General features: G+C 36.7%; 1 protein-coding gene across 5 annotated transcripts in view; it reads left to right on the forward strand.

The window, feature by feature from the left end:
* Nucleotides 1-21,186, forward strand: part of GOLGA4 (golgin A4) — a 113,204-nt gene that overhangs the window by 71,254 nt on the left and 20,764 nt on the right. For all 5 annotated transcript variants that reach the window (XM_032270177.1, XM_032270157.1, XM_032270162.1 and 2 more), the window contains 7 exons: nucleotides 786-5,026; nucleotides 5,642-5,763; nucleotides 6,505-6,635; nucleotides 12,830-12,943; nucleotides 14,758-14,778; nucleotides 15,277-15,345; nucleotides 17,470-17,545. In XM_032270177.1, the coding sequence (XP_032126068.1) occupies nucleotides 786-5,026; nucleotides 5,642-5,763; nucleotides 6,505-6,635; nucleotides 12,830-12,943; nucleotides 14,758-14,778; nucleotides 15,277-15,345; nucleotides 17,470-17,545 (4,774 nt within the window). The remainder of the gene's footprint in view (nucleotides 1-785; nucleotides 5,027-5,641; nucleotides 5,764-6,504; nucleotides 6,636-12,829; nucleotides 12,944-14,757; nucleotides 14,779-15,276; nucleotides 15,346-17,469; nucleotides 17,546-21,186) is intronic.

The following is a 21,186-nucleotide window of genomic DNA, read 5'->3' on the forward strand; positions in this document are numbered from 1 at the left end:
TGTTTTTGTTAAAAAAAAAAACCCTTCTAAATAATAATTTTGAAGGTAGAAAAATCACACATTCTTTTTCTTCTAAAATTTATGAGAATAATAAAATATTATTGTAGGCCTTAAAAATTGGGAAAAATAACCCCAGTCTTCATACCAAAAGTTACTGTTATCAGTTTTATTATTTATTTATTTTTACTATCCAGTTAAAATAGTTCTGAAAATATAGGTAAGTGAAAAGGTTACCCAGATAAATAGAAAGAATCTGGAAGTATGAATTGGGTTAAATGTAAAATCTTTGCTTTCTTTTTTTCTGTGACAGAGTCTCGCTTTGTTGCCCAGGCTGGAGGGTAGTGGCACAATCTCAGCTCACTGCAGCCTCTGCCTCCCGGGTTCAGGGGATTCCCCCACCACAGCCTCCCGAGTAACTGAGACTACAGGCACACGCTACTGTGCTTGGCTAATTTTTGTATTTTTTTGTAGAGACAGGGCTTTGCCACATTGGCCAGGCTGGGTCTTGAACTCCCAGGCTCAAGTGATCTGCCCACCTCAGCCCCTCAAAGTGTTGGGATTACAGGTATGAGCCACCGTGCCTGGCCATGATCTTTTTTCTTCGTCATATGATTCCTTTAGTAATTGAGTACAGATTCTTTGTCCTTTATAGTGTTTGGTATGATATGTAAACCTATTTATGTAAATTTTGATCTTCAGGTAGGTGGTAGACACATCGTGTCTGTCTATCACTGCTGATGAACAAGTATGTACTTTAATAAAAATGCATCTGTTTTCATTAACAGAGAATTCTTGAATTGGAAAGTTCTTTGGAAAAAAGCTTACAAGAAAACAAAAATCAGTCAAAAGATTTGGCTGTTCATCTGGAAGCTGAACAAAATAAGCACAATAAGGAGATTACAATCATGGTTGCAAAACACAAGACAGAATTGGAAAGCCTTAAGCATCAGCAGGATGGCCTTTGGAATGAAAAACTCCAAGTCTTAAAGCAACAATATCAGACTGAAATGGAAAAACTTAGGGAAAAGTGTGAACAAGAAAAAGAAACATTGTTGAAAGACAAAGCCATTCTCTTCCAGGCCCACATAGAAGAAATGAATGAAAAGACTTTGGAAAAGCTTGATGTGAAGCAAACAGAACTAGAATCATTATCTTCTGAACTGTCAGAAGTATTAAAAGCCCTTCACAAGCTGGAAGAGGAACATTCTATTCTGAAAGATCAAACAGATAAAATGAAGCAGGAATTAGAGGCCAAGATGGATGAACAGAAAAATCATCACCAGCAACAAGTTCAGAGTATCATTAAAGAACACCAGGTATCTATGCAGAGGACTGAGAAGGCATTGAAAGATCAAATTAATCAACTGGAGCTTCTCTTGAAGGAAAAGGACGAGCATCTGAAAGAGCATCAGGCTCATGTAGAAAATTTAGAGGCAGATATTAAAAGGACTGAAGGTGAACTCCAGCAGGCATCTGCTAAGCTGGTTGGTTTTCAGTCTTACCAAAGTACCACACATGAGCAGACAAAAGCATATGAGAACGAGTTGGCCCAATTGCAGCAGAAGTTGTTGGATGTGGAAGCAGAACGAATTCTTCTTACCAAACAGGTAGCTGAAGTTGAAACACAAAAGAAAGATGTTTGTACTGAGTTAGATGCTCACAAAATCCAGGTGCAGGACTTAATGCAGCAACTTGAAAAACAGAATAGTGAAATGGAGCAAAAAGTAAAAGATTTAACCCAAGTCTATGACTCTAAACTTGAAGATAGTAACAGAGAACAGGAACAGACAAAGCAAATCTTGATGGAAAAGGAAAATATGATTTTACAAATGACAGAAGGACAGAAGAAAGAAATTGAGGTACTCACACAGAAATTGTCAGCCAAAGAGGACAGTATCCATATTTTGAATGAGGAATATGAAACCAAATTTAAAAACCAAGAAAAAAAGATGGAAAAAATTAAGCAGAAAGCAAAGGAGATGCAAGAAACGTTAAAGAAAAAATTATTGGACCAGGAAGCCAAACTTAAGAAAGAGCTTGAAAATACTGTTCTAGAGCTTAGTCAGAAAGAAAAACAGTTTAATGCCAAAATGCTGGAAATGGCACAGGCTAACTCAGCTGGAATCAGTGATGCGGTGTCAAGACTGGAAACGAACCAAAAGGAGCAAATAGAAAGTCTTAATGAGGCTCATCGACGAGAACTCAATGATGTCCAATCAATCTGGGAAAAGAAACTTAATCAGCAAGCTGAGGAGCTTCAGGAAATACATAAAATCCAATTACAGGAAAAAGAACAAGAAGTAGCAGAACTGAAACAAAAGATCCTCCTCTTTGGGTGTGAAAAAGAAGAGATGAACAAGGAAATAACATGGCTGAAGGAAGAACGTGTTAAACAGGATACAGCATTACATGAATTACAGGAACAGTTGAAGCAGAAGTCTGCCCATGTGAATTCTCTTGCACAAGATGAAACTAAACTGAAAGCTCACCTTGAAAAGCTGGAGGTTGACTTGAATAATTCTCTGAAGGAAAATACTTTTCTTCAAGAGCAACTAGTTGAACTGAAGATGCTGGCAGAAGAAGATAAGAGGAAGGTTTCTGAGTTGACTGGCAAGCTGAAAACCACAGATGAAGAATTCCAGAGTTTGAAATCGTCACATGAAAGAAGTAACAAAAGCCTAGAGGACAAGAGCTTGCAATTTAAAAAACTGTCCGAGGAGATAGCGATTCAGCTAGATATTTGCTGTAAGAGAACCGAAGCCTTACTAGAAGCTAAAACAAATGAGCTAATCAACCTTAGTAGTAGTAAAACTAATGCCATTCTCTCTAGGATTTCTCATTGTCAGCACCATACAACTAAAGTTAAGGAGGCACTGATAATTAAAACTTGCACAGTTTCTGAATTAGAAGCAAAACTTAGACAGTTGACAGAGGAGCAAAACACGCTAAATACTTCTTTTCAACAAGCTACTCATCAGTTAGAAGAAAAAGAAAATCAAATTAAGAGCATGAAGGCTGATATTGAAAGTCTTGTAACAGAAAAAGAAGCCTTACAGAAGGAAGGTGGCAATCAGCAACAGGCTGCTTCTGAAAAGGAGTCTTGTATAACACAGTTGAAGAAGGAGTTATCTGAAAACATCAATGCTGTCACAATGATGAAAGAAGAGCTTAAAGAAAAAACATCTGAGATTAGCAGTCTTAGTAAACAACTAACTGATTTGAATGTTCAACTTCAAAATAGTATCAGCCTGTCCGAAAAAGAAGCAGCCATTTCATCACTAAATAAGCAGTATGATGAAGAAAAACATGAATTACTGGATCAGGTGCAAGATTTATCTTTGAAAGTTGATACTCTCAGTAAAGAGAAAATTTCTGCTCTTGAGCAGGCAGATCACTGGTCCAACAAATTCTCAGAATGGAAGAAGAAAGCACAGTCAAGATTTACACAGTATCAAAACACTATTAAAGAATTGCAGATTCAGCTTGAGTTAAAATCGAAGGAAGCTCATGAGAAGGATGAGCAGATAAATTTACTGAAGGAAGACCTTGATCAGCAAAACAAAAGATTTGATTGTTTAAAAGGTGAAATGGAAGATAAGAAGAGCAAGATGGAGAAAAAGGAATGCAGTTTAGAAACAGAGTTAAAGACTCAAACAGCAAGAATTGTGGAATTAGAGGACCATATTACCCAGAAAACTACTGAAATAGAGTCCTTAAATGAAGTTCTTAAAAATTACAGTCAACAAAAGGATATTGAAAACAAAGAATTGGTTCAGAAACTTGAACATTTTCAAGAGTTAGGAGAAGAAAAGGACAACAGGGTTAAAGAAGCTGAAGAAAAGGTCTTAACACTTGAAAAGCAAGTTGATTCCATGAAAGCTGAAGTTGAAACTAAGAAGAAAGAATTAGAACATGTGAATTTAAGTGTGAAAAGCAAAGAAGAGGAGTTAAAGGCATTGGAAGATAGGCTCGAGTCAGAAAGTGCTGCAAAATTAGCAGAGTTGAAGAAAAAAGCTGAACAAAAAATTGCTGCCATTAAGAAGCAGCTGTTATCTCAAATGGAAGAGAAAGAAGAACAGTATAAAAAAGATACAGAAAGCCATTTGAGTGAGCTAAATGCAAAATTGCAGGAAAGAGAAAGGGAAGTTCACATCTTGGAAGAACAACTTAAATCAGTGAAAAGTTCACAGTCAGAAACATTAATTATACCCAGATCAGCAAAAAATGTGGCAGCATGTACCAAACAAGAAGGAGCAGATTCCCAAGATTGTGTGCAGAAGATGTATGAAGAAGAAATCAGTGTTTTACAAAGAAATTTAACTGAAAAAGAAAAGCTGTTGCAGAGGCTGGAGCAAGAAAAAGAAGAGACACTTTCTTCTCGTTCTGAAATGCAATGCAAATACCAGGAGCTCTTAATAAAGCTCGAACATAGTGAGGCAAAGCAACGTGAAGATCAAGTTATGATAGATCATCTTCAAGAAGAACTTGAAGAAAGAAACAAGAAATATTCCTTGATAGTATCCCAACATGTGGAAGAAGGCGGAGGTAAAAATAACACAGAGGCAAAGCACAACTTGGAAAATGTGGTTGACGATGTCCAGAAAATCCTCCAAGAGAAGGAACTAACCTGTCAGATCTTGGAGCAAAAGATAAAAGAGCTGGATTCCTGCTTAGTAAGGCAGAAAGAAGCACATAGAGTTGCAATGGAAGAGTTGACCTCAAAATATGAAAAATTACAGGCATTACAACAACAGATAGATGGAAAAAATAAACCCACAGAACTTTTGGAGGAAAACACTGAAGAAAAATCCAAATCACATTTGGTCCAATCCAAATTGTCTAGTAACATGGAAGGCCAGCACAATGACCTGGAGTTTAAATTAGCAGGGGCAGAACGGGAGAAACAGAAACTGGGCAAGGAGATTGTTAGATTGCAGAAAGACCTTCGAATGTTGAGAAAGGAGCATCAGCAAGAATTGGAAATACTAAAGAAAGAATATGAACAAGAAAGGGAAGAGAAAATCAAGTAAGTTTTATTTCAGCATGAATATTTTTATGGCGTTCCTTCTTAATTAAGTCTCCTTTTTTGTGTGTGCCTAATACAGTAATTTTAAATTATTTGGGCAAGTCTCGTCAACTCAAAGTATTAAATGTAAATCCAGTACATTAAGTATGAGGAGAAATAAAAACAATTTAGGGCAAATGACAGTGTTGTTCCATGTCCATTTAGGGGAGAAAAACCTTTTCTTCCGTATAAGAGCCTGTTTATTAGGGACATATCGAAGTAATTATTTTCTTTTTGTTTCATTGTTTTTAGTATTAGCGTTATTATTATACAACATAGATGTATTTTGAAAAAAAATTTAAAGTGGAAAACAAAAATTCTCTGGTCTCTAAGACCACGCCTTAGAGGTGATCATAGTTGACATGTCCTTACACACACACACACACACACACACACACACACACACACTCACTCTCTCTCTCTCTCTCACACTCTGTCTCTCTCTCTCTCTCTCTCTCTCTGAAAAATGTTTTCATACAGTGAACTCATACAATATGCACTATTTTGAAGATCAGGTAGCTCTTTGCAGCTTGTTCTTTGTGTGGCAGCAGTTAACTGTACATTTTTGTTACTCAGACAAGAGCAGGAAGATCTTGAACTAAAGCACAATTCCACATTAAAACAGCTGATGAGAGAGTTTAATACTCAGCTGGCACAAAAGGAACAAGAGCTGGAAATGACCATAAAAGAAACTATCAGTAAGTAAAAGTTTAATTTCCATAAGGAACAAATTATATCAGCAGAAGCTATAATTTAAACTTATTATTTTTGCACTTGTGGTAAGTGCATTAAGTCATTAAACTGGAGAAGAAATAATTTTTTGCCCCAGAATGTTCTCTAATGGGAACTTGCTCTGCCTGGCAATGACTTACCTTAAGGAGAGGAGGGGGAGCAAGTAAAAGAATCTGAAAGAATTAGCTAATTAATTACTTTATAAAGACACTTTTGGGCCAGGTGCGGTGGCTCATGCCTGTAATCCTAGCACTTTGGGAGGCCGAGGCGGGTGGATCATGAGGTCAGGAGTTCGAGACCAGCCTGGCCAAGATGTTGAAACCGCATCTCTACTAAAAATACAAAAATTATCTGAGTGCAGTGGCACACGCCTGTAGTCACAGCTACTCAGGAGGCTGAGGCAAGAGAATTGCTTGAAGCTGGGAGGCGGAGGTTGCAATAAGCCAAGATCATGTCATTGCACTCCAGCCTGGGTGACAGAGTGAGAGTCCGTCTCAAAAAAAAAAAAAAAAAAAAAAAAGACACTTTTGCTCTGGGAGACATTTGATCAGTGTTGAGCTAGATGTCTCATTAAACATCTTACAATGCTTATATAAAATTAAACTTCATCAAAATTAATTGGAATGAGAGTTGTGACTAAAATTGAGATATAAATATTAACTCTTGACTAATGTGTTTTCTTTTGTGTGTCCATTTTTATTTACTAGGTAAGGCCCAGGAGGTGGAGGCTGAACTTTTAGAAAGCCATCAAGAAGAGACAAATCAGTTACTTAAAAAAATTGCTGAGAAAGATGATGATCTAAAACGAACAGCCAAAACATATGAAGAAATTCTTGATGTATGCACCTTATTTTCTGTCTCTCACGTTAGAAATTTCGCTGTAATAGATTTCATGGCACTGCCAAAGATTTCCTTTTCCAGTGTGTTTTTTTGGATTGAAAAGGGTTTTTTTGGGCTCAATATTATTCAAATTAATTCTTTTATATTATATGCAGATTTATAGAGTTGAATTGATTTCTGCCAGGATTCTAGTTTCCTGGTAGGATTCTACTAACCAGGCAGCACAGTCCCCTTGATAGTATTGAAGGAACAGTAGTTACTAAAAGGGAGAATAGATTCTTTCCCATCTGCCTTATAGATTCTGACTGAACTGTGAGAGAACTGGACTAAGAATCAACACCTTGTGCTTAGGTGAAGTCTAACTAATGGAATAGTGAGTTCGTGTTTAAATGTGGCTGCTTAACTTAGCTGGGATCTTTCTGGGAGTGCCAGTTAACTTTATTCCATCTCTACCCAATATGTGGAGGTTGTATTGGTCTCAGGAGAAAAAATAATGGGGAAAAATGGAATTCATAAGCCGAATCTTTTCTATTTAGTAGAAAGTTATTTCAAAGTACTTACTCTACTAATGCTATGTTGCAATTAGACTATGGCACTAATGCATTGCCATTAGCAAAATAAGGTAAGCCATGAAGATACACCACAAAGATAAATCATAAATGCTAGTTCGTACCTTGGACTCTAAGAAAACATTTTCAAATGTAATACAATTTAAATTGTCCTTGGTTGGGTTACAGATTCTATAGTTACACTGAGCCTTATTTCACTATATGCCAAGAATCTTTTGGTGATTAAGAATTCATACATCAAAGAATCATGCCTTAGCTGACTATGTCAGCAGAAATCTGAGTCAGGAACAGATTCTAATAATAATTATTTTAAATGTAATTGAAATGGCTAAGATTCCAAGATATAACACATGCCTGTAAATGCCACCTTTTATAATTCTTGAGCTTTATATATCATGAAGAGATTTAAATTATTTCACATTTTCTTATATTTCCATGGGGTATATATATCTGCTAAATTTTAAAAAAGTATTGTTTCTTGAATGCCTAGAGAGTGTTGGAATTAGAAGAGATAGTAAAGCTAGTGTAGTTCTATTTTTTTTTATTTTTTTTCCCATTTTTGTTTTTCAGAGATAAAAAACAGTTCGGTGTTATTTCCCTGAAACTACATAGCGACTGGTAGAGCAGTGATTCCTCATTAGCTTTACACATGTCATAAAAAAAGACTTCTTCCTAAGAAAGGAACTTAGAGAAAGCAGTTATTTTTCATGGATAATGAAGTCAGGGAGATTCATTTGCAGGGAGTAAATTGTGCCATAGCTCTAGAATTCCCTTTTGTGAACTATTTCTCTGTCTCCAGATGTGTGGGGTAGCAGATGGTAGACTTTTCTAAAGTCATGACAAACCTTTTAGGTAGAAGGGTGAGGGAACAGAGAGACAGGTTACTGTAGACCCTTTGACATGGTTCCTCCTTAGAAATCTGCTGTATATTAGGGAAGTTAAGGAAATTGTCCTTCAAGCTTCAGGCTTAGAGTAGTAGACGAGAAGCGGAGGGTGGGCAAGGGAGTGGCGTGGACTCTTCCCCAAATCCTTTCCTGTGCCCTGGACCAGCACTACCATCAGAAATATAATGCAAGCCACAAATGTGAGCCATATTGTAATTTAAAGTTTTCTAGTAGCCACATTCAAAAAACAAAAAGGAAACAGATGAACTTAACTTTAATAATATATGCTACCAATGCAATGTAACCAATGTACTATCATTTCAATATGTAGTCAGTATTAAAAATATATACATACATATAAATTCTTTGAAATTCACTGTGTTTTGCCATTTCATCTCAATTTGGAATAGCAACATTTCAAGTTCTCAATAGCCACAGTTCTAGGGTAGCTAGTAGTTACTGTATTGAATAATGTAGCCTTAGACTTTCAACTGCCAGGACTAGGGCTGACTTTGTAATTAAAGAGCCAGTCCCCATCTAAACATCCCCGGTATATACTCTATCCTGAAGAACTTTTTTAAAAATGCAAATACTACTAAAAAGGGCTATTAGCAATTCTTAGCAAACACCGTATTACTTTGATTCAAAGACATCTCTACCATTCTCCCATTTAAAAATTTCTAGGATTGGAGTTTCATATGGGATTTGTATGTATTATGGAGTAGTGTTTTTGTTTTGTTTTGTTTTTGAGACAGAGTCTTGCTCTGTACCCAGGCTGGAGTGCAGTGGCTTGATCTCAGCTCACCGCAACCTCCGCCTCCTGGGCTCAAGTGATTCTCTTGCCTCAGCCTCCTGTGTAGCTGGGACTACAGGTGCACACCACCACACTCAGCCAATTTTTGTGTTTTTAGTAGAGACAGGGTTTCACCATGTTGGTCAGGCTGATCTTGAACTCCTGACCTCGTGATCCACCTACCTCGGCCTCAGAAAGTGCAGGGATTATAGGTGTGAGCCACAGCACCCAGCCTGTAGTAGTGTTTTTTACCCCTTCTTAAAAGCTATTATCAGATTGATGATTTGTCTCAGTGATGACATTGCAGAATGCTGCATTTTTGTCGCCTATTGAAATAATTCTATGATTTGTTAATAGCAAGTTTGAGCACAGACACATTTTCATTTTCCTCCCTTGAGTAACAGTCTAACCATTCCTCCATTTGAAGAATCTGGCAACTTTTGACATCTTTAATTCCCACTTTTTGTGTCTCTAAATACCACACACACGTGTATTCATATACGTATTCAGTCATTAAATCTGCTTATCGCCACAGCACAATTATCTGACATATAATGGGCTTCTAGGATGTGGTTTAAAATACCCTGAGAATCGTGTTGCCTGTTCCTCTCCTCTTAACTCCACAGCTGCTACCGTAGTCTGTGCTGCCATTTTTTCATCTGGCCCGATCTGTTGTATTAACGTTCTACCTAACCCCCTTACTTCTTTTTTTCCTAACATAGTCATCTGTCTGTCAGAGTCATTTTCTATCTGGAAACAAAGGCGTGATTATATTACTTCTCCTCCTAAATGTATGCAGTGGTTTCCCACTGTCACAGTGAGGCCTTGTCCAGTTTGGTCTGTGTTCCAGCCAAACTCAAGCATAGCTTGTTCTTGACCGTATGTCTCCTTTGTACGTGCTTTTCTGTGTGCCTAAAGTCACATTCTCGGCTTCATAAATTAATGCAGGCATTACCATCTCTCTTTTGGCTAAAAAAAAGGGGGAGGCATTAGGCCCAGTGGCTTATACCTGTCATCCCAGCACTTTGGGAGGCTGAGGCAGGAGGATTGCTTGAACTTGGGAGGTCAAGGTTGCACTGAGCTGTGACTGTGCCTCTTCATTCCAGCCTGGGTGACAGTGAGACCCTGTCTCAAAAATAAATAAATAAAAATAAAAATTGTTAAATTTAATTTTTGTTTAGAAAAAAATTTTGAATCAAATGTATTCATATGGCTTAAAGATTAAAGTAATATTAGAACGTATTCTTGGAGATGGCATACATGTATGATGAAAATTGTACCCATTCCTCGTCTGTGTTGTGTCTTCTCCCTCTTCTCCCTCCACCAGCAACCATTAGTTTCTTATGCAGTACTCCAGTGTTTCATTATGTCAACAAACAAAGATGAAATATATTTTTATTTTTTCCCTTTCCTACTCAAAAGGTAGCTTTTGAATATACCTTCCTATGTCATTTTTCACTTGTGATTTTTTTTGAAACCTTTTAAATATAATTAATTGCATCTGTGTTCCTTGGTACTCATCTGTATTTGTTATCATATGTGATTTTTGTCATATATACATATGTGTGTAGGAGTATATTAATGAATCTGTCTTCTGCCTTAGACTATAAGCACCTCTCTAGAGAATAAATTTTGTTCTTCTCTAGTCTTGAGAATTTGGCACAGCATCTGGCACATACTAGCACTTGCTAAATTTGAGGGAGGTGACACAGTAGGGAGGGAGGAAGAGTTCATTTGGGAGGAGGGTATGGTGGCTCACAAGTAAGAGTGCTTACCAAATAGCCTAATCCCAATCTCAGAGCAGTCTGGCTTGGAGAGTATCTCCTAAAGCTACATTAGATACAAAGTTGGTTTCTTTTTAACATTGACTGTATTTTAGTGATTTAGTTTTGGCATAATAAGTAGTTTTCAAAACATAATCTCTTACGTATATACATAAAGATTCATCTTAGTTTTTCTTAGTGTTTTTACTTGAAAGCAACAATACACCTTTTTTAGTCTTAAAAGAAGACTAGGAGGCTTTTATTAAGGAAGCTATGTAACTGTTCCTTAAATAGAAATGACACATCAAAGTTTCTTTTCTAATTGTTGGAGGGCTTGCTTTAGATTAGTATCCCACAGATGTCAAAGGAAATGTCCGCCATAGTTAATTGTCGTATTAGAAACAGCCTGACTAAATAAGTAGCTATAGAGGTTATCGTTTCAAACAAGGCTGAGCTACACTGACACAGCCATGCAAGAGATGCTAGCAAACCAAGACAGAGAGCAAAGACATATTTACAAAAATTTTTGGTTGACGGTGTTGTAGAGGTAGAGGCCCAGTTAATGTGTGCCTCGGTGGGAAGAGATCTAAGATATCTGGGGATATCTAGTAGAGACCTGTGCTTAACTTATGTTGAGAAAAGCGATTTATTTTTACAATTAAGTCTAAGAAAATTTCATGGCAAGTGGCATTTAAAATTAGACTTTCCAAATGCTCTATGATTCGTTGCTTTATTTTGTGCCACAGGGCCTAACTGTGTTTGCATTTGTTTTTGAGAATGTTCTTTGTTTTTGGCAAGTCAGTGTCTATTAAATCAGATATCTGTTTGCGGTTGTTTTTCCTGTGAAGTGTCTTGCTCAGCAAACACTTGCCGTCATTACTCAAATCAGATCAAGATTCCAATTCCAAATATTCTTTTAGCACAAAGATTATTGCAAGATTTATAAGAATAAAAAGAAGTCTGGGTTGCTCTGTACAATCAAGCATGGCAATGACCAAGATAAATGAAGGAATGTAAGGATAGACAACAGTCTTTTACCAGGGCAGTCAAAACAGAAGAGAGGACAATTTATATGCCAAATTTGGCTCAAGTAGGAATATTGGACCAATAAGTCACATATTGCTTTTTCTAATTCAACCTTGTCTGTTTTGTGTGAAGTTTGGGGCAAACTAAGTCATTACATTGGTTACCAGCACATTGGACAGTAACTAATGTTTTTTTTTTTTTTTTCCAAAAATAGATTTTAGTCGAACATTTTGCCTCAGAAAACCACTGGTGGGGGTAGATATATAGGAGATGTGCAGGTTTGCCGAACTAAGACAAAGGACCATCTGTTGATTTACACAGCCTAACTAAAGAGGGTGAGAAAAACCGAAAACCCCATGACTTCTGGTGATCAGTAAATTGCCACCTGGTTGGGTAGTACTGTGTACGAAATTACCTACTATTTTATTCTACTGAATGTTTTATAGAAATCAAGTTCCAATAGAGAAAAGGCTGAAGTCTTAAAACACAGGATATATACTGTAGTTCTGTCACAATTCTGTTAAACACCTAATTGTTGTTTAAACCTGGGAACCCTAGTTTAAGGGGAAATAAACAGCTTGATGAGCATTTTGGGATGAGGAGAGAGGGAGTGACGGTGAAAAAAATGATATCCTAGGAATAATGAGCAATGGAAAGGGTTTGGAGTTTCAAGTGGGGCATGAAGGAAAGTGTTTAGAGCACAATAATGAATTAAAATAAAAACAGGCAAGTCGTGGTGTCTCACGCCCGTAATCCCAGCACTTTGGGAGGCCGAGGCGGCGGATCACAAGGTCAAGATATTGAGACCATCCTGGCCAACATGGTGAAACCCCGTCTCTACTAAAAATACAAAAGTTAGCTGGGTGTGGTGGCATGTGCCTTTGGTCCCAGCTACTTGGGAGGCTGAGGTGGAAGAATCGCTTGAACCCAGGAGGCGGAGGTTACAGTGAGCCGAGATTGCACTACTGCACTCCAGCCTGGCAACAGAGCAAGACTCCATCTCAAAAAAATAAAAAATAAATAAATAAAAGCAGTAGTGTGGCTTAACTTAAATGTTTAATTCCCTACAGAGGTGGTTTTCTCTATACCATGTTGCTTCTCCAGAGTGCTTTTTTGATATGTTTGTTTACTAATGCTTCTTTTTTTAAATCCTAAAGGCTCGTGAAGAAGAGATGACTGCCAAAGTAATGGACCTGCAGACTCAACTTGAGGAGCTGCAGAAGAAATATCAGCAAAAGCTAGAGCAGAAGGAGAACCCTGGCAATGAAAATGTGAGAGGAGTTTGAGTTTGCTGCATGTGTTTCTTGAAAACATAGTCATTTCTGTGATTTGACTAGCCTACTAACATACACACATATTTATCTCATTTAATCCTAACAAAAACCCTTTGAGATTTTTACCTCCATTTTATAGACAGATAAACTAATGTTCAAAGAGATTAAATAAAATGTTCAAGCTCACACAATGAATGTTGTGGTGAGAATTTAAACCAAATCTACGAGACTTCAAAGCCTAGGCATTTTGTTATACCAGTGCTTCTCCATCTTTTCCACGGAAAGGATAGCAGAGGAAAGTGAATCTTATAACCCTGGAGCCTAGCTAAAAATGGTCATGATAAATGTGATAGTTTTAGGTTTTTGGAAATTTTTATGCTAAAAAGTCATGTTAATTTTATATTCTAATATATCCTTAGTTATAGTCACATAAAAATGATGTTTTTAATTGTATACTATTAAGAAAAACAATTTCTAGCTTGCTTTTTGGTGAATGAATCAGATGCAAATACAATGCAATGATTTTGGAAAATTGGAGTGAATTCAAAGAGAAGTGGCCTGCACATCTAAGCTTTTTTTTTTAAATAGTCTCAGTCCTTAAGTAAAATTGACACTATGAAAGGTAGACTATGTTTGCTCTGTAGCTTCTTGTCCTACTGTGCACCTCAGCAGCATACACCCATAGTTGGAGAGGGCTGACACTATACTTTTCTACTGCCTAAAATGTTCTCACTCATCCAGGATGGTCTTTTGATAGCACAGTCATGAGGGTAATGGGACAGTGGTCAGTCACTATGACTTTATCCTGGAGAAGATTCATTACAAAATGTCAGCTACCAGATAACAATTCTTGTTAGACAACGAATTACATGGATGACTTACCCACCGTGCAGAGAAGGGGCCTCTATAAAGTGCTTTGCTACGTTGTGCCACTTGGTAAGCATATGTCAGTTGTAAGCACTGAGCAAGCTGAGAGGACCATTTTCTCTTTCTCTTTAATAGCTAAGTTAGTTCTTTTTAAATATATTTCTCTGTGTATGTAACATGAGCTTTTCCTTAGAATCAAAGAATTAATACTTCCTATGGTGACATTTTAACCTGTGTCAGGATGCCATAAAGTATTGAAACATTATGAAATATTAAGAAGGACTTCTGAGTCCTTTACCTTTTGTCATAAGAAAAGTAAGAAAATACCCCTAATTTGTATTTCTACTCTAGATATTTTTTTTCTGTTTTATTCTTCATAAGTTTTTTATCCTTCTGGAGCATCTTCTGGTGCTTCTAGATATCTTAAATTGCATACTGATGTTGAGTTTCATGAAGAGTAATTTGTGATTGTAGCTCAGAGTGGATTCCCAGAAACAGTGCTTTAGAACTTTTCCTAAAGGGCCTACAGGCTTTAAATAGATGTCAGTATCTTTAATTATTTAAAATTATAAAATAACAGTTGCCAAAGAGTCAGTTAATACAGAAGTATACAGAAGAAAACCCTCCTTGGTGGACATCTCCCTTTCCCAAGTGGTAATTGTTATCAGAAGTTTGGTGGGTGGCCTTTAGCTCTTCTTTGTGTTTACCTATGTTTGAGAATCATAGGCAAAAGTGTTGTATATTTAGAGTATAATATTTTGTATAACAAACTAAACCATTTGTTTAGAAGCAAATATTTAAAGTTGCCTTACCTCAAGTCTGAACACTCCCTTAAGCTCTTAACCCTGACTTCTTATTTCCTTATATCTTTATATTGCTTTGTTTTACTGTTTCTTATAGATGTTATTGCATAGACTCATTTTTGTCTTTACTCACTTTTTCAGGAAACAATTATGGAGCTACAGGTAAGACTAATTCTTCCTTTTTTTTTTTTTGTTTGTTTGAGACAGAGTTTTGCTCTGTTGCCCAGGCTGGAGTGCAGTGGTGCGATCTCGGTTTACTGCAGCCTCTGGGTTCAAGTGATTCTCATGCCTCAGCCTCCCGAATAGCTGGGACTACAGGCATGTGCCACCACGCCTGGCCAATTTTTTTTTTTTTTTCCTTGTAGTTTTAGTAGCGATGGGGTTTTGCCATGTTGGCCAGGCTGGTCTTAAACTTCTGAACTCAGGCAATTCCCCTGCCTTGGCCTCTCAAAGTGCTAGGATTACAGGCATGAGTCACCACACCCAGCCAAGACTAGTTCTTTGAATTTGTCTGAAGGTCTTGCATTTTAAGAGTATTCTGTGTTATGAGTTAAAACATAAAGATATTTTTAACAAGGAGAAATTTCCAAGCAGTACAGAAATGTGTGGGGCAATAATAAAATCTATGTGCATTTCAGATCTGACTTTTTGTTCTTTCAGACACAGCTAGCACAGAAGACCACTTTAATCAGTGATTGGAAATTGAAAGAGCAGGAGTTCCGAGAACAGGTACAGGCCTCATTGGTACCTTTTATTTTGAACTAAAGTTATGTTAGTATGTACTTGGATTTCAGCTAATTTTTAAATAGTTGACTTGGAAATTTTTCAATCTTACACACAGGAAATTTTATTTCCACATCCAGAGATACAGAGGTTTTCTTTATAAATTCATGATCATATATATTTAAGCAAGAACATTTGTATCATATTATTTTTAGTGCTTAACATTTTGGATAACAATTTGTATTTGTATAATTTATAGTAATTTATGTTCTACAAAGAGGTTATTTTTTTCTTTTATTGGAAGTCATCTATCTTTGGTACTTTTTCCAAGTGGTTAAATTGTCCTAATTTAATTTGCCCAGATATTACTGATGGACAGTATATGAAAGTAATTTAAATAGGACCATATGTGTACACCTTCAAGGATGCACAGTACAAACATACCAGGATATGTGGTGTATGATCGTTCGGAAAGCCTTTTTCAAAACTCTGGGAGGAATAGTGGCGCAAATCAGCAGGCTAAGTTTGAGGGCGAAATCTCCAGGGATTTTCCCAGTTCTTTTAAAATTCATACAGACAACAATCTTGATAATTGTTAGAACTGAGTGATAGATGGGTATACGGGAACTGATTGTGCTATACTTTCTTGGAATATGTTTGAAATTTTGCATAATGTTTCTAAAAATTTCATAAAGATAGATCCTAAGTCCCAATGTTACTTTATTTTTTTGTTTCACCACTAATTTAGCTTTTCCATCTATTCTCAAGATTACTGCTTTACAATTCTTTTAACATCAAATCTTGAAAACTGCACTAGCATAACAATTTTTGGATTAGCTATTTTTATTGTGGGAATATACACATTAAAAGTTACCATTTTAAAGTACACAGTTCATTGACATTTAGTTCATTTACAGTGTTGTGAAACCATCACTGTTATCCAGTTCCAGAATATTTCATCACCCTAAAAGAAAACTCCATACCCATTAAGCATTCACTCCCCATTACCTCCTCCCCATAACACCTAGCAACCACTCATCTGCTTTCTGTCTCTATGGATCTGCCGATTCTGGGTATTTCATATAAATGGAATAATACAGTCCATGACCTTTTATGTCAGGCTTTTTTTTTTTTTTTAACTTAGCATGTTTCAAGATTCATCCATCTTATAGAAATGTAACAATATTTAATTTCTTTTTATGACTGAATTATATCCCACTGTTTGAGTATACTGCATTTTGTTTATCCATTCATCAGTTGATGGACATTTGGTTTGTTTCCTTCTTTTGCCTATAGTGAACAGTGCTACTAGAAACATTATTCAGGGTTTTGTTTAAACGCTTGTTTCCAGTTCTTTTGAGTGTATACACAGGAGTAATATATATTACTTTAGGATTCAGTAATTCCACTTTAACTTTTAATTACTTTTAATTAATTTTAACTAATTTAACTTTTTGAGGAACTGCCAAACTTTTCTACAGTGCCTGTACCGTTTTACATTACCATCAATGAAGTATAAGTGTCTCCATATCCTCACCAACAAGTTTTTTGATTATTGCCATCCTGATCAATATGAAGTGATACCTTGTTGTGGTTTTAATTTGCATTTCTCCAGTGACCAGTCATGGCAAACATCTTTTCATTTCATTTTTTAAATGGCTCGTTGGCCATTTATAAGTTTTCTTTGGAGCAATGTCTACTCGAGTCCTTTTCCCGTTTTTTAGTTGGTTGTCTGATTGAGTTGTAAATGCTCTTTATATGTACTTGAGACAAGTCCCTTATCAGATATTTCATTTGCAAATATTTTCTCCCATTCTGTAAGTTGTCTTTTTATTTCTTTGATAGTGTCTGTTGATGTACAAAAGTTTCTAATTTTAGTAAAGTGCCATTTATGTATTTTTTCTTTTATTACCTGTTCTTTTGGTATCATATCTAAGAAATCATTAGTTTCAGGGTTTTTTTTCAAGAAACAATTCTTGCTCTAAACAATTTAATTTTATTTTCCTGTATTCTGTCTTTGGCATTAAAAAATCTTAAATCTTTCTTTTCCTTTGATACCAATCTTTCTTTTTCTTACATACAGTTTCCCTATGAATCTTACTATGTGGTCTGATTATTCGTTATTTTTAGATTCACAATTTAGAAGACCGTTTGAAGAAATATGAAAAGAATGTATATGCAACAACTGTGGGGACACCTTACAAAGGTAAGGATGATCTCTTATCATGTTCTTCATCGTTATCTTTTATTGGTGGGTTTGTGCATGATTTTTATTTTTGTCTTTGCTAATTTATATCATTTTCTCATTTTAAAATTTTTACTGATTTTATTTTCTCTTAATTGACAATGCATATATTTATTGTGTGCAACATGATATTTTGAGTTATATATTCATCGTTGAATGGTTAAAGTGGATTATCTGACATATTACTGTTGTGTATGTGTGATGAGAACACTTTAAAATCTACTGTTTTGACGATTTCAAGAAAATAAATCGGGGGGTGGAAATAATACATGAACTGTAGTGACCATATTGTACAATAAATCTCTTGAACTTATTCTTCCTTATCGAACTGAAATTTTATATCCTTTGGACAGCATCTCCCACTCCCCCAGAGTCCCTGATAACCACCATTTTACTCTACTTGACTTATAAGTGAGATTATGTGGTATTTGCCTTTCTGTACCTGGCTTATTTCACTTAATATAATGTCTTCCAGGTTCATCCATGTTGCTCCAATGACAGAATTTTCTTCTTTTTAGAGGCTGAATAGTATTTCATGTGGTTAATCTGTTTGTTTTTTTACAATGAATATATTTTATCTTTGTTATTTTTAACAGCTGGTTTTAAGGAAATAACCTGGCCAGGTGTGGTGGCTCACGCCTGTAATCCCAGCACTTTGATCTTAGCTGACTGCAGCTCACTGCAACTTCCACCTCCTGGGTTGAAGGGATTCTTCTCCCTCTGCTTCCTGAGTAGCTGGGACACCCAGCTAATTTTTATATTTTTGTGAGAGATGGGGTTTCACCATGTTGGCCAGACTTGTTTCGAACTCCTGAACTCAGGAGATCTGCCTGCCTCAGCCTCCCAAAGTCCTGAGGTTACAGGTATGAGCCACCACACTTGGCCTCATAAGTGTTTTCCTTTGGCAGTGGTGAACTGTTGGTTAATTTGAATCAGGAGCCAAACAGTGCTCATACATTGCATTTGATTGATAAATTACTTAAGTCTTTCTTGAACTCTGGGTCCTTCTCCACCTTTGCTTTTATCATTTCTTTGTTGAGAAAACCAACTTAATTGTCATACAGAATGGACCACATTCTTAAATTTCTGGATTCCATCTCCATAGAGTCCTCTGTCCAATGGTAGGTTGAACTAGAGGCTTGATCACATTTAGGATTGATTGATTAGATTTAGATTTGCATTGACAATAGTACTTCATAAAGGAAGTTGTGTAATTCTTGTTGTCTTACATCAAAAGATGCATGACATGATTTTAAGATCTACCACATAGTTTCAGGTGTGATCCATCACTTTTCATCAGATTTTAGCATCCATTGGTAACTTCCTAGATCTGTTACTTCAGTAGTGGTTGCATAATGGTGTTAGTCAAATTCTACCATTTCTCGTGCCTATGTTAATTGGAATTCTTCTATAAGTGGGAACTTCTCCATATTATCTGTATGGTTACCTTGAGGTACTACTCAAACAAGAAAAGCAGGATAAATTCTATCTGTTTACCAGTTTAAGTGAGTCTGTAATTTTTCTTTCTTTTTTTCTTTTCAGTTGGATTCTTATCCTGTTGCCTGTGCTGGAGCGCAGTGGCACAGCTTTGGCTCACTGTGACCTCTGCCTTTGGGGTTCAAGCAGTTCTTGTGACATGGCATCCCAAGTAGCAGGGATTCCAGGCACACACGACCATACCTGGCTAAGTTTTATATTTTTAGGAGAGATGGGGTTTTGCCATGTTGGCCAGGCTGTTCTCGAACTCTTGACCTCATGTGATCCACCTGCCGTGGCCTCCCAAAATGCTGGGACTACAGGCATGAGCCACTGTTCCTGGCCAGTTAGTGTGTATTTTTGAAGATCTGTTTCTGGTACCTCTAGTGTGTTTCATTGATCAATTGGTCAATGCCTGCTCTAATACCTCCGTGTCCTTTTGTTTGTTTGTTTTTGTTTTTTTTTGGTAGCCATGAGGTCTCTCTACGTTACCCAGTCAGGTCTTGAACTCCTGGCCTTAAGTGATCCTCCTGCCTTGGCCTCCCAAAGTGGTGAGATTACAGGAGTGAGCCACCATGCCCAACCTTCACTATCTTAATAATTGTCACCTCATAATAAGTCTTGATATCTGGCTGGGGAAACCCTCCCACTTTTTCCTTAAGAATTGCTTAACTATTCTTAGCCCTTTGAATGTCCATACAGATTTTAAAATCATCTTGTTAAGTGGCATATATGCGTACATACAACATTCCTGGGAAGATTTTGATTAAGCTTGCATTGAATTTATAGAAGAATTAAAGAGAAATGGCATTTATATGGTATTGATTCTCTAACCCATAATCACAATATACCTCAACATTTACATTTGTCTTTAATATCAGTCAATAATGTTTATTGGCTGGGCACAGTGATTTATGCCAATAATCTCAGCACTTTGGGAGACTGAGGTGGGAGGATCTTTTGAGCCCAGGAGTTCGAGACTAAGCTGGAGAATGTAGTAGGACCCTGCCTCTAGAAGAAAAGTTAGCTAGGCGTGCTGGCAGGTGCCTGTAGTCCCAGCTACTTGGGAGGCTGAGGTGGGAGGACCACTTGAGTCCAGGAGGTTGAGGCTGCAGGGAGCTGTGATTGTACCTCTGCACTCTATCCTGGGTGACAGTGGGACACTGTCTCAAAATAATAATAATGTTTATTGTTCTCAGTAGTAATCTTGTACCTCTTTTATTACATTTATTATTCAATGTGATTGTAAATGTAATATTTATTTTCTAACTAAATGCACATTTTAAAGGCATCATGCATTTTTTGAGGAAAATCCAAGCAAGCTGATGTTATAAAATTATCTGTAACACACAGATAAAATGTGTGTTAAATGTCAAGTGGATTTTTCAGTTATACATTTTGGAATTTGGCCCAGATAAAGTGTGGATTTTAAAATACTTAGTGGTACTAGATGAAGTTATTTGGAAAGGCCCATTAGAGGCAATGAGTAGACAATTTAGAAAGCCTCTTCATGTGAACAGTAACTAGTTTCCACTCATAATTGCTTAAAACCAGAAATAAAAGCTAAAAAGTCTTTTGTACCACTGTTTGGGAGAAGTCAAGAAGAGACACAAATATTGAAAAGTAATATTAACTCCCTCTCCCGGAAAATAGCTATAAAAAAAGTAATCTGGCTGGGCGCAGTGGCTTACAGCTGTAATCCAAGCACTTTGGGAGGCTGAGGCAGGTGGATCACAAGGTCAGGAATTTGAGCCTGACCAACATGGTAAAACCCCATCTCTATTAAAAATACAAAAATTAGCCAGGTGTGGTTTTGCGTGCCTGTAATCCCAGCTGCTTGGGAGGCTGAGGCAGGAGAATTGCTTGAACCTGAAAGGCAGAGGTTGCAGTGAGCTGAGATCACGCCACTGCACTCCAGCCTGGGCAACAGAGCAAGACTCCATCTCAAAAAGAAAGTAACCTGCATGTTTAATAAAATTACTTATTTTCTGAAAAGTTCTGCATTCTGTATAGGTGTAGAGGAATAAAACACTTAAGTACAATATATATATAAAGATATATTACAAAGAGGAAATAATGTATTATTATCATTTAGTTCTTAGAACTCTATAATTGCAAAGTACAAT

This window comes from Sapajus apella, unplaced genomic scaffold (genome assembly GCF_009761245.1).
Source record: "Sapajus apella isolate SASKATOON/1434 unplaced genomic scaffold, GSC_monkey_1.0 scaffold4, whole genome shotgun sequence".
Lineage (NCBI taxonomy): Eukaryota > Metazoa > Chordata > Mammalia > Primates > Cebidae > Sapajus > Sapajus apella.